The 13,656-nt window shown below is 35.1% G+C and overlaps 1 protein-coding gene across 2 annotated transcripts; it reads left to right on the top strand.

Annotated features, from left to right (window-relative positions):
- Nucleotides 1–5,595: 5,595 nt before the first annotated feature.
- Nucleotides 5,596–13,540, top strand: LOC107831676 (peroxisomal fatty acid beta-oxidation multifunctional protein AIM1). Of its 2 annotated transcripts, XM_016659461.2 has the most exons (18): nucleotides 5,596–5,846; nucleotides 5,950–6,021; nucleotides 7,035–7,097; nucleotides 7,187–7,243; nucleotides 7,372–7,439; nucleotides 7,521–7,602; nucleotides 7,703–7,758; nucleotides 8,183–8,485; nucleotides 8,687–8,773; nucleotides 9,470–9,644; nucleotides 9,812–9,933; nucleotides 10,120–10,283; nucleotides 10,826–11,080; nucleotides 11,352–11,473; nucleotides 11,548–11,669; nucleotides 11,787–11,935; nucleotides 12,363–12,501; nucleotides 13,248–13,540. In XM_016659461.2, the coding sequence occupies exons 1-18, from the start codon at nucleotides 5,753–5,755 to the stop codon at nucleotides 13,290–13,292; spliced, it is 2,175 nt and encodes a 724-aa protein (XP_016514947.1). In that variant the 5' UTR covers nucleotides 5,596–5,752; the 3' UTR covers nucleotides 13,293–13,540. The 2 variants fall into 2 exon arrangements, with proteins under 2 accessions (XP_016514947.1, XP_075098556.1); XM_075242455.1 differs by lacking the exon at nucleotides 10,826–11,080.
- Nucleotides 13,541–13,656: the final 116 nt, after the last annotated feature.

Below are 13,656 nucleotides of genomic sequence, written 5' to 3'. Positions count from 1 at the left end.
CACGGTAACTTTCTCTTTCACCTTCTTCCTTACTTCCATGTTTATTTTGGAACTTATTAACCCCTTTCTTTGTTAGGATTTCCCCATTCGAGTTGTGAGTGCTGCTTCAATCACTGCTTCGAGGCTCTCTCTATCAAAGGCTCAAGAGATAATCTTGAGTTCTTCGTCAAAAAGAAAAGCTAATAGACCACAGAACTTTGAGGATGAAAAAGAACGGGACGAAGGCTCGTTGGTTCGTAAGCCACGGGCTAGGAGTCGGGTCATTTAAGATGACAAAGCTACTCCCCCTCCTAGTTCTGTTCCTATGTCCGAGCCTGAAAATGCTACCTTAGTAAATTCTGATGAAGAGACGCATGCTGCACCCCGTGACTCTACTGAACAGCTCTTTTCTCGTGGGTTTGATGAAGAAAGCTTTGGCTTTATATCTGAGGAAATGCCTCTTGCCACTTTTCATGCCTCTGCTCCGATTAATTCTTGCATGTAAAACACACATGCATCCGTGCATTCCTTTATTTTATAGCCATTCCCCATTCATGTGGGGGATTGTTGGGATTTTAAGCTTGTGTAGCTTAAAAAGGGTGAATAAGAAATGGAGGGAAAATAAAATATTTGAGTTTCCCTTGGCAAAGGGACATTATCCCATATCGGAGGAAGAAAAGGCTTTTGATGGGTATATATATAATTTCTCTTCTTCTAGCTCTTAAAGAGTTAAGAAGAAGGCAAGCCTCGCGTCGTCGTCGTTGCTCGCTCGGCTTCGGCTTCGGCTTCGGCTTCGGATTCCGATTCGGTCAAAGATTGATTGATTAATCTTTTTGGACAAAATTTTTTTCAATTATTTAATTAATTAATTAAATAATTAACGAAAAATTCAATCCGGAATAACCCATGACCCGCGACAGAATTTTCCCGTAACAACCATGTTCCAACAGCCATGGCTATTCTGAAAACCTTTTCAGAAACAATGCCAGCAACTCTATAAATAGAGTTTGAATCCCAGAATCTTTCCTTACGAAATTTTCTGAGCTTCTTTTTCTTCTTCTGCACAAAAAAATTTCAGTGTGTTTTACAGCCTTCGAGTGGCTCGCTATTACCGGCGTTTTGGTACCAACACTCCGGTGAGTTAAATCGTTCTATCCTGAAAGGATATATTCCAGCACCTCGGGTACTTGAGTGGAATAATTTCCTTAAGAACACATTGTGTATTCAGTGGGCTCGATTTATTCCTATACTGTTTTTTTTTTCAGAATCTATTTCGTTAAACAAGTATTACTAACTTTCTATTTTATTTTTTCAGAAAGTTTAATTGTTTATTACAGCAATACAGAATTATAACAGGTATTTCATTTGTCTCTTATGATAAAGCTACTCTAACAAAGTTTAAGTTTCTGGACATTGAACCAGACTTGTTATATGCACTTGCCACAATAGCAGAACATTGCCTTGTCAAAATAAAAATAAAAAGCAACAGGCGGAAAACTATGATTGGAATGCCACCAGTTTAAGCATTTTTTTTGAATGCCAAAACTTCTAGATCATCGTATACTTGACGAATTTCATTCTTTATTTTTGCAGCTTGATCATCGTATACTTACCACTGCTACTTTAGCTGCAATAGGTGGGTTATAGTGGTCAACCAGGAAGCTGTACGACACTTAATCGGAAGCACCATGGGCATGGCTGCTCTGCAGGTATCAACATTGCATTATCGATAATATTCCCCAATGGCTATTTCTTGTCTTCGATTATATAAAGTGGGAAACTTTTCCCACAGTAAGAATTGAACGCACACCAATTGTGTGGAAGACTCTCACTGGTACCATTAGACTGTCAGTGTGGTTGAATCATTTTGATTTCAAATGCAGGTAACATTGGGCATATCTACTCTTCTTTCCTATGTCCCAGTTTCTCTAGGAACTGCTCATCAGGCAGGAGCTTTGACTCTTTTAACATTCATGATCCTTCTCAATCACACTGTGCGACGACCTTCTCCGTCACTTCTCAAGATGTTACCCTCGGTCGCGAAAATGGTCTGATATTAAGATCAGCCCGGTCCCTAAGCTCCCGCTATGTGCGGGGTCCGGAGAAGCACAACTTGCAGAATCAGAAAAAAAAATGCCTTTCTTTCTGCCCCTCTTGTTCTCATGCTTTCCCGGGGACTTTAGAATGATTAATCTTGTAAAAGAACCAGCAATTTTGTACTTTTGTCTATGCTCATTGAGTCTTTAGAAAATTAGCAGCAATCAACTTTAATAGCAGAGTTCCGATTGGATCTCTATGAAAATAAACATTTTTGTATATTACAGTTCTATTGTAAATTACCATAATTCTGGTTTCTTTTACCCCCATCTTTAAATATCTGCATCATGAAAAACTGCAGACTTAGAATTTGCCTGGATCAACAGACTAATATCAAGCTCCCAGGCTTTGGTCTAGTGATAAGATCACAACTTGTGATGTGGCGAATGTTACGAGTTCGAATCTTGCTATAGACAAAAGCTTAGTATTTAAGTGGAGAACCGTTTTGAACCTGTTCTATTGGTCCTCAGGAATATATCAATTAAAAAATGAAATTAAGTTTTTACTTTTTTTTTCTTCTAATGAGTTGGTTGAACTCATACTACTAGCAACTTATTTGGATTGTTGTTACATATCGTTTCATAATGTATTGCATTGTATTGTATTATTTAATAAATACAATGTTTGGATAGGTTGTATCATTTGCCGTTGTCTCATGATGTCATGCATCAGCAATATGAAGAATAAACTTGCTACATTACTAAGAAAAAATAGGACATGAAGTAGAATTATCAAATAAAAAAGTAGGATAAAGGATAAAATATGATTATTTAATTATAAGAGCAAGATGAGACAAAAAAAGTAAGGTAACGACGTCACCACACTAAATTCGTCGTTTCATAAAATAACATTTTTTCGTCGTTACGAAACGATGGATTTAACGATACGATACAATAAAATTTAAGTAACAATAAAAACAAACATTATATTTGGAATAACAATACAATACAATATAATACATCTGCAACTACATGATAGGGCTGGGCATATATTGGGTATTAACCGATAGTCCGAACCGATAAAATATTATTGAGTTATTGATATCGGGTTATTGGGTAAATAGTTTAGTAATGGTTTAATGTTATTTGACTATTAGGTTATCGGTTCGGGTCTTGGTTTGCCTAATTTTATTAACGGTTTAACCGATAATCCAATAAGCTTTATCAAAATTATAATTTTACCCATTAAGTATATAAAGTCACCTTATTGATTCATTCTCTCATTCTCTTAATTCTCTTAACAATTACTCTCATCAGACCTTAATCCTTAGGGTAAGTTTTAAACTTTTCTGAATTTCTCATTACTTCGGTTAAGATTTTTAGTTTTAAACTTTAAAACATTAATTGTTCAATTTTTTTTGTTTTTCTATTTGTTTCTTTTGTTGCAATGGTTCTTTAGCATTTATAAGATAATGATTTTGTTATTTTTCTGTGAATTATGCCCAAATGTACTGAATAGTTAGTAAGATTAAATTAAATGTCTTATTACTTACTCTATTAACTTATATCTTTGAAAATTGAGATCATTTGGTAGGATTTTCGCATGCAAAGAAAGTTTTCTTTTCTAAAATTGAAATTTAATCCCTTTTTATGTTAAGAATAAAAATTTAGTCCCTTTCTCTTGACGGTATGATCATAATTTCTATAATAAAAATATTTTAAAAAATGGATATTTTTTTATTATTATCAGGTAAACTATAACCGAACCGATAAGAATTGATAACCGATTAACTGATAGGGACTAATAACCGAATCGATCGATACCCACCCGATAACCGATAAGAATTGATAACCGATTAACTGATAAGGACTAATAACCGAATCGACCGATACCCACCCGATAACCGATTAACCGATAAGGATCGATAACCGAATCGATCGATACACTACATGATATGCTTCCCAATTTATAGTACGTTAGAAACACTTGCTAAAAATTGCTTTTACTGAAACTAGCGAAAGACGTAATTGCTAACATATTTGCCTTTACCAAAATTGGCAACATATACCGGACATTGGTGTTGACTCTACCAATAGAAATATTTTTTTCGAAAAAGCTCGTTCCTTCATAAAAAGAAGGAAAAATGTTTAATTTGTCCTGTACTATTCCAAATTTAGCAACTTTATCATTAGTTAAAAAAATTGTCTAATATTATTTTAGCTATTAGGAAACATTCTCTTTTTTCACATTTGCCCCCCTAATGAAACTCTAACCCGAGGGTAATTTGACAGGTAAATGTAGAGTTTTTTCCTTGAAGAAATTAAATGTGCGGAGTTACCTATTTTACATTGGAACTTCATTAATCAAAAATGAAAAAAAAAACTATGCTAACGATAAGAATATAAATGGATCAAAAGTGTAATAAAAGACAAATAATTACGCAAAAAAATATTTAAACAAAATTTGGACATTTTCCCTTAATACGATATAACCTCAATCTCAAAAAACAACAAGAGTTTTTTATTTGAAAATATAAGTCCACGTGGTTTTTAATTAAAATTTTAAAGACTCATTACTTGAGTCAACACGTCAACTTTGACTTGCAGCTTGTTTGGATGGTTGTTACCTATTGTACTATAGTATTGTTACTTTAAATATGATATTTGTTTTGATTGCTAATTAAATTTTATTGTATCGTATCGTTAAATCTGTCGTTACGTAGTAACGAAATGTGTCACTTTATGTAACGACTGATTTAGCGTGGTTGCGTCGTTACCTTGCCTTTTTCTCTCATCTCACCCTTCATTATTATTTAATAATTTTATTTTTTTTATAACATTACAAGTTTGCGTGATATCATAAAACAACGATAAACGATACAATCTATCTAAATATTATATTCATCAAACAATACAATACAATACAATTAGATTTGTGCATAATTTGGTAAATACCGAATTACCGCACCGAAACCGAAAATTTTGGTATTTGGTAATCGATACTTTGGTATTTGGTTTAAGTTCTTTTTAAAAAAATTAGTATTCGGTATCAAAAATACCGAAATACCGATACTGTAACGAAATATATACTAAATTACACAATACATATATTATTAATTATAACATAAATATTAAACTTCTAAATCTTACTTTCTGTTATTTTTATAGTTTTTTTTAAGCTTTACCACCTTTTTTCCCACTATACTTTTATTTTCCCCTTTCTTTGGTTGCCTACTTACGTTTCAACCTTTCTCCCGTCTAGGTTTAGCATTTTTGTTTTTTTTTACTACATTATAATATTTTTATTTTCATATTTGTGAGTATCTTATACAAGAATATTACAGTGTATGACTTTATACACTAGTTAATATTCAAGCCGAACAAATCGAAATTATCAGACCAAATAAATCGAAATCGAAACCGAAAAGAGAAAAAATGAATCATATCGAATTTAATTAGGTATGATATTAGTATATCATTTTAAGAAATCGAATAACAAAAATAACAAACTAAAATGTCTAAATAAATAAAGTAACGTAACTATACAATAAAATATATTACAAAAACGATACGTAACAACGTCAGGACAAGACAAAACTGACATCATTATCAACGTCACATCCATCCCTTTCAGATTCAGCGAATCCTCAATATATTCACTTTCTTCTTCTTTTCTCTTCATTTATTTTCCCACAGAATTTCCAAAATTTGTAGGTTCGGAACTGACGGCGTTTCAAATGGCGGAAGTGAAAGTGACGATGGAAGTTGGAAGTGACGGCGTTGCCGTTATCACGATTTCTAATCCTCCAGTTAATGCTCTTGCAATTCAGAGTAAGTTTAAATAATTAAATTCATCTCTATTTATAAGTATTTTAAGTTGTTTATATAATCGGTGTTTTGATTTTGATTTATAAGTTCTGTTTGGTTATTATAGTTTTTGCTGGATTAAAGGAGAAATGGAATGAAGCAGCTAAGAGAAATGATGTCAAAGCTATTGTTTTGACTGGTAAGCTCTTAATTTTATTAATAATTCGTTTTTATTTTTTAATATTCTTCTTTTGGTCTGTTTGATTTTGGATAGAATTTAGTATCATTAAATAGTACTCCTAATTAGCTTTAGAAATTTAGTTACTGTTCTGAATTATGAATTTGTGAAGCTGATGTTTGTTTGAATTCTAGTAATCGTTGCTAGTAAAATTTACTTTTGTAAAGGTCCAAATTTTGCCTTTGTGCTATCCGGAATTGTTCAATTTTGTCCTCCATGACACATTTGATCCATTCATACCCTTGTCATTAGCAAATTATCTCGTATTTCTCGTCATTAACAGACCTCCAACGTGAAATGGGTGGACTCCACTTGTCCAAATTCTTCAAAATAAAAGTTCAATTATACCCCTAAATGTGTAACTATGGTTTAAAATTACCGGAGCTATGTTAGGAGTCGAGGGTAAAAAAAAAAAAAAAATTCTCAACAGCAGGGGTAATATTAGACTGAAAGTTTAATAGAGAGCAAAAGCTACTCAATTTCAAATATTACATGGGCAAATTTGACCTTTTCCCTTTAATGAAATTGACTAGAATATCTTTGAATCAATGCAGAATTAGCTAATGCAAACTTAAGAATATAACACGATGCAAACAACGACATGGATAATACCAACTAGTAGGGATTAAGGTTTAGTTGTTCACTTATACTTACACTAGGTTCAGCAGATTTAGAGAAGCTCTAGTCCCTAATTTGCTTTAAAGTACAAATATTTACCAGTATTGGAATGAAATGGTCTGAATAGCGGATGCTGATTAGTTGGGGATTGAGGTGTAATTGTTGTTGCTGATGTTTTTCTTTCTTCGGGACAAGCTACAGTAAAGGTTTAATTTCCTTTTCTGTACCTTGTCAAAGAAAAACAGTGTTAATTTTCTTTTCTGCTTCATGGTTCATGTCCTTTGTGCTTTTGTTTGCTTTGTGTATGTGGGTCTTCCCTCTTCCTTTTTGTTTATGTTCTCATTGTTTTACTGCAGGACATGGTGGGAGGTTTTCCGGTGGTTTTGACATCAATGTCTTCCAAAAGGTTCATACGACGGGTAATGATTAGTTTCCTTTCATCTTTGTAAGTTGTTATTGTGTCTCAAGGAACCTTGTTTTTGAAAATTGGAATTCATATGCATTGCAGGAGATATTTCTTTACTGCCTGGTGTTTCTGTTGATCTCGTGGTGAACACTATGGAAGGTAAGAGGACTGTTGGTCCAAATTAGGATCTCAAAATCTTAAATGACTTACTGTAACTTCTTATTTTACTTCTCCGTGTCATTTTGGTGTCTTATAATACTGTCTATCATTTCGTTTTGTAACTTTAGATGGAAAGAAGCCTGCAGTGGCTGCCGTGGAAGGACTTTGTCTTGGTGGTGGCTTGGAATTGGCATTGGTTTGTGGTCTCTATAAAATTTATTGCATGTGCTTAACTCTTTCTCTGGTGTGTAAATAATGTAATGCATGCTTTTGGTAGGGATGCCATGCACGCATTGCTGCGCCAAGAGCACAACTTGGGTTGCCAGAGCTTAGCCTTGGAGTTCTTCCTGGCTCTGGAGGTAACTCTGCCACTTAGTGCTCATTGAAATTGCGTTTAGGTTAATTGTCTTTTTCTTTTCTAAGTTTTGACTGAGCATAGAGATTATGTTTCTTCTCAAGGTACACAACGTCTTCCAAGGCTTATAGGGTTGTCAAAGGCCATTGAGATGATGATGGTAAGTCATTCGTGATTCGTCCTTACGTTAACCATTTGCAATTAGTTCCTTTTCAAAGTAACTGCTGGAGAAATAATGTGTTTACCGGGTGCATCATCTTAAACAGAAGTTTTCATAGTTATTCTCAGCATTAGATGGTGATTCTGGACTTTCTTTCATGATAGCAACTAAAATAGGATAAGAAATATGAAAGGGCAAAAATATCACATCCTTATTACATGTACTAGTTCAAGCTCTGTTGTTTGGCTGATTGTGATTGCTGGGTTTTAACTTTAATCAGTTGTCCGCACATTGACCTCCCCCGAGATTGCAATACATGCAGAATAATTGAGTTGCTTTTTACTCTAATTTGTAAATCAATGTAGAAACAATGATTTGTATGAACAACTTCTGTAGCCTAATTAATGTGAACAACGTCTTGCAGACGTCCAAACCAATAATGTCAGAAGAAGGGAAGAAGCTAGGTCTCATTGATGCCATTGTCCCTCCAACAGAGTTGTTGAAAGTAGCTAGACAGTGGGCACTTGACATTGCAGAAAGGCGCAAACCTTGGATGCGTTCCCTTCACAGGACCGACAAAATTGGTTCCCTTTCAGAAGCACGGGAGGTACTGAAGTCGGCTAGGCAACAAGTGAAGCAAACAGCTCGGAATATGCCTCAGCACTTGGCATGCCTTGATGTAATTGAAGAAGGCATAGTCCATGGTGGATATAATGGGGTTCTCAAGGTATCTATTGCTCGGTCAATTAATGCGTATGTTCTATAATGCGTATGTTCAGAAAAAGACAACGTTCTAGTTTAACCATTTTTTATTAACAAAATCCAGATTATCACAAATAGTGTCATAGAAAGGCAGCTAACTCAGTCTTTAGCCATTTGATAAAAATGGACCAAATGGATTAACAAGCTTGTTTCGAGTCTTTTGCAGGAAGCTAAAGTATTTGAGGACCTAGTATTATCCGATACGTCAAGAGGTCTTGTTCATGTATTTTTTGCCCAACGGGCTACATCAAAGGTACAATATATGCTTCATCATGGAACATGATAACTGTATGGACAAGAATGCTGAGTAGGCAAGAATGAACAATAAAATTAATGTGGATGACTAGAACTTATGCTCCCTAGCAGTTTTAAAGCTTAAATCTTATTTTTTTTCCCTCTTGTTATCTGCTGTAGCTTTGTCTCCAATTTCCAAAATGGCTCTTAAACATTTAATTCTGAGCACATAAATCTGATTATAGATTATTTCGTATCATAGTTCTTATGTTAAAAGATAGAAAGGTATTAGCTGTTGGGCGCAAAACAGTCTGTCTTTATGCAAAGCTTCTCATTGATAAGATTGATCGCATGGTTGAGAAGCAAAGTTGGGTTCATCTGTTGTTTTTTCATAACACAAACTTGATTTGGTAGGTTTCATATACTTGAGGTTTCACTTTGGGATGGCTTTTCTTTATGTGTGTCAGCTAATGAAAGTTTGTTACCAGTATGATTTCACGAATGAGAAGTAACATGGACTCTGGATCTCTTGTATATATTTAAGTATTCTGTACTTGTTATATTATATTTGTTTCTGATCATTCCTGTTGCCTTTATGCTCCTGCTCTAGGGCTAGTTTGACTTTATTAAGAAAGTTATTTGGATATCTGCTTCCCCATGGGACAATCAATTCTATCTTATTTCTGAATTATATTTTAATTACTAAATGGTTCAGGTACCTAATGTAACTGATATTGGTCTGAAACCAAGGCCAATGAAGAAAGTTGCTATAATAGGTGGAGGTTTAATGGGTTCAGGCATAGCTACCGCTCTAGTTCTGAGCAACATATTTGTTATTCTCAAGGAAATTAATCCCGAGTATCTTCAAAAGGGGATAAAAGCAGTTGAAGGTTATTGATACTCTTTCAGCAGGAACTTATTATATTTTAGTAGTTGATGCCTTGGTAATATGTTGTGATAGATTGCGAGATTGTGAGGCCCTTTGACCATTTTTATATTGATACTCCTTTTATGGTCTTGGAAGTTAGAAACTTATATGGAGCACCTTATATTACAGCAAACATACGAGGATTGGTAGCGAGAAAGAAGTTGCAGCAGGACAAAGCAAACAAAGCTCTCTCAATTGTTAAAGGTGTACTGGATTACTCAGAATTTAAGGATGTGGATATGGTCATAGAGGTAGGGACTGAACCTATATTTTGCCAAGTAATGTTCCGCAGGATGGTTTCTTCTTTTCCCTCCTTGCTTCTTTGTTTTGCTTCTCTATTATCCTGGTGCTATAAAAATGCCAATGGCCAGAATTTTAGTATTCTCAATCTGTTGAAATTGTTGTAAGTATTTGAAACAGTCCTGTTTTCTGTGTAGGCTGTCATTGAAAATTTTCCGCTAAAACAACAAATCTTCAGTGATATTGAGAAGGTCTGTCCTTCTCACTGTATTTTGGCAACCAATACATCTACCATCGACCTCAACCTAATTGGGGAAAAGACGAGATCTCAAGATCGGATTATAGGGGCACACTTTTTCAGGTTAGAATTCTTGCCCTGTAACTTTAGTCCTTTAGTGAAGGCCAACCCTACTAATCAAGAAAAATTGACCACTATGATCCTGTACAGCTGATTTTCAAGTATAAAAGTTATTATATTCTATGTTTTTTGTTGAGGGGAATATGACCGCTACATGAAAGAGAAGAATAAATATAATATGGGAAACAGAATAATGTGGAACAAAGTGTTATATGGATGTGAGGAGATTATCTTTCACATTTCTCAATATAATTTCCATTTTTAAGTTTTCCTCCCAGAAAATTTGGGATATTCTTCAATTCGTCTTTTTGTTATTTTGTTCTTTATAAGAGAAATTGGGGAGATATAGAGCAAAAGCTGTTATTACTGCTGCCTAGCAATCTAAAAAAAGGGAGGGAGAACCTAGTGAGAAAGACTCCTGCCTAACAAGCTAATTGCTCCTTCTGTTCTTTATTTTTATTTTTATTTTTAAATAGAAATCCTTGTGATAAATCTGTTGGAGCACTTCTGTTTTGCACTTATGATTGATTTTTTGCTATGGTAAGTCCTGCTCATGTGATGCCTCTGCTGGAGATAGTACGGACCGAGAAGACATCTGCACAGGCAATTCTCGACCTCATGGCTGTTGGCAAATCAATAAAGAAAGTACCTGTTGTAGTGAGAAACTGTACTGGTTTTGCTGTGAATAGGACATTCTTTCCATATTCCCAGAGCGCACATACTCTCGCCAATCTTGGAGTAGATGTCTACAGGATTGATGCGCAAATCACTAGCTTTGGTCTCCCTATTGGTCCATTCCAGTAATTCTCTTCCACAAAGTTATCATTTTTTTTTTCATGTGAGGGATAGTAAACTAGTCAGCAGTTCTCTGCAGCCTGCAGATGCAATTTTCATGGTAGATTTGACTTATACAGCCTTAAGATGATTTATGTACTTAAACAATTCAATTTTTCAAATGCACCTAGAGCATCAACACTAACAGGTTTTCTTTCCACATACAGCAGCCTGCCTACTGCAAGCAATAGTTAAGTTGGTTAGGCATGTAAAATAATTTGCTTCAACACTTTGTAGGCTTCAGGATTTGGCTGGATATGGAGTAGCTGTTGCTACAGGGAAAGAGTTTGCTTCGGCTTTTCCTGATAGAACATTTAAGTCTCCATTGCTTGACCTTCTAATAAAAAGTGGGCGAAATGGTAATATTGCAAGTCTCATCCTTTGTTTTGTTGCTTTCTAGGTAATGGTTTTTCTATTGACACTGGTGCTGCAGGTAAAAACAACGGAAAAGGATACTACATTTACAAGAAGGGAGAGAAGCCAAAACCTGATCCTTCAGTGCTTCCAATTATTGAGGAGTCTAGAAGGCTCACTAATATTATGCCTGGAGGAAAGGTATTACCGGCTAACAAAAGCAAATCTCTAATCATTAGTTGATTATTGGTTCTGAAGGGTTTGTAAAATTCTAAATCCCTCACCATAACCGGTGTCTTTGTTTTTAATTTGTGGCAGCCATTATCTGTTACCGATCAAGAAATTGTTGAGATGATACTCTTTCCCGTTGTGAATGAGGCATGTCGTGTTTTGGAAGACGGGGTTGTAGTCCGGGCATCAGACCTTGATGTCGCTTCTGTACTTGGAATGAGTTTCCCATCTTATAGGTTGGTACTCTACTGTGAATTCAGCATTCACTTGCTTCCCTTCATGGATAAGTCAAATATTTACTCCTTGCTAGCTTGTGATAACTAATGATTTTTGAAGTGTGAACAACGGGACTAACACAAAATCAATATCTCCTGTTTTGCTTGGTATAAATGGGGAGTAATCTTGCATGCTTAGGAGAGATTGTATACCCAAGAGACAAGGGGATTGTTAAAACTAATCGGTGGAGAGGAATGGGGAAGGATGGAGGGAATAGACAGTCTACAAGTGCAAGTTGTTATCAAATCATGATGTTTACAGAAGACAAAAGATCACCAGCTTTAACCTTTTTTCTCGACACTTTGTAACTGGTCTTTTTTTTTTCGCGCCAAAACGAGCACTTTTTTCTTAAAACAAATGTTTCTTACAATGATTTTCCTTTCGCAGAGGTGGCATTGTTTTCTGGGCAGATACAGTTGGGGCTGGTCATATATATAAAAGCCTCAAGAAGTGGTCAGAACTATATGGTAATTTCTTCAAGCCATCAAGGTTCTTGGAAGAGAGAGCAGCAAACGGCATTCCCTTGGTAAGAACTTGATCTTATAGATTTATCGTGCAATATATAGATCTTTTTACCTGTCTCGTGTGTCTCAACTAGCAATTTGGTCATTGATTTGTGCCTACAAATTATTAAGAATCAATATACAGTTGAAGCAGTGACTTTGGCCGATTTAACTATTATTACTTTATAATATTGGAAGTACCACTAATAAGCAAAACATCACCATATTATGAGCCCTCTTTTGCCAAACCACATAAAGCAGAGATATTAGTCATGGTTTTATGATTTGCACCATCTTAGTTTTAGTTCAGTTTGTCGGGATGAAAGAACAAGAAAGACGAGATAATCATATAGCTGGCAACAGCCACCGAGCTGCTTACCGTAAGACTTCAACTCCATCATACATCGGATTTGGTTCTGTTGGATCAAGAGAATCTGGATTAGGCATGATCAAAAGAGGGGACAACTCCAATATCCGCTGCCAACTACAAGATAGTTGGAATAACTTGTTCTGCCCTTATTTTATTGTAAGGAACCTTTCAATGGTCCAGGGATTGCTAGATCCCTTTCATAGTTTTGCTGCAGATGATACATTAGGAATTCTTCTTTGGTGGTTCTTTATTGATTAATTTCATCACTATCTGTTCAACTTGGGAGACTTACAACTGACTGTTGGCAACTGTGTGCATATTTTGAACTGCGATTGCTTGCTTTCCGTGCTATGTGCATATCTTAAATGTTTACTTATAACATCTTTTCTTGTGCTTCAGAGCGCTCCTGCTTCTACCTCTTCATCTTCAAGGTCACGCATGTAAGCAATGCAATAAAATTTCAGATACTGTGGAAATACGACTTGATGGAATATAGAAATGTAAAATTTCCTTGGAGGCACCTACTTTGACCTCTTCAGCATCATGGTTATATCTTTATATAATGTTTACTTCTTCGGTATAGAACACCCCAATTTCAAGTCCAATTTAGTAGTGTGGACTATTGACAAGAATGGAGCGGATTGCTTAATTTCTTGAATAATGTTGGAAAGAATTTCCAACTTTTTATATGCTATTTCTTATTTGGTTATTGTAACTATTTATGTGTTCAAGAAGTAGATCTTAAGTTCACAACGTTGAAAATTTGACTAATCAGGCGTAATTTAGTGAGTTTAACATATCCATGCTT

Source organism: Nicotiana tabacum, chromosome 21 (genome assembly GCF_000715075.1).
Source record: "Nicotiana tabacum cultivar K326 chromosome 21, ASM71507v2, whole genome shotgun sequence".
Taxonomy (NCBI): domain Eukaryota; kingdom Viridiplantae; phylum Streptophyta; class Magnoliopsida; order Solanales; family Solanaceae; genus Nicotiana; species Nicotiana tabacum.
The sequence above is the reverse complement of the archived record's forward strand: the minus strand, read 5'-3'. Positions and strand labels throughout refer to the sequence as shown.

Bases quoted from the DNA above. Each gene is read 5' to 3' on its own strand.
- LOC107831676 (XM_016659461.2), top strand. From the start codon at position 5,753: ATGGCGGAAGTGAAAGTGACGATGGAAGTTGGAAGTGACGGCGTTGCC. The intron at 5,847-5,949 runs GTAAGTTTAAAT...TGGTTATTATAG, and splicing joins TAATGCTCTTGCAATTCAGA to TTTTTGCTGGATTAAAGGAG. The intron at 8,486-8,686 runs GTATCTATTGCT...AGTCTTTTGCAG, and splicing joins GATATAATGGGGTTCTCAAG to GAAGCTAAAGTATTTGAGGA.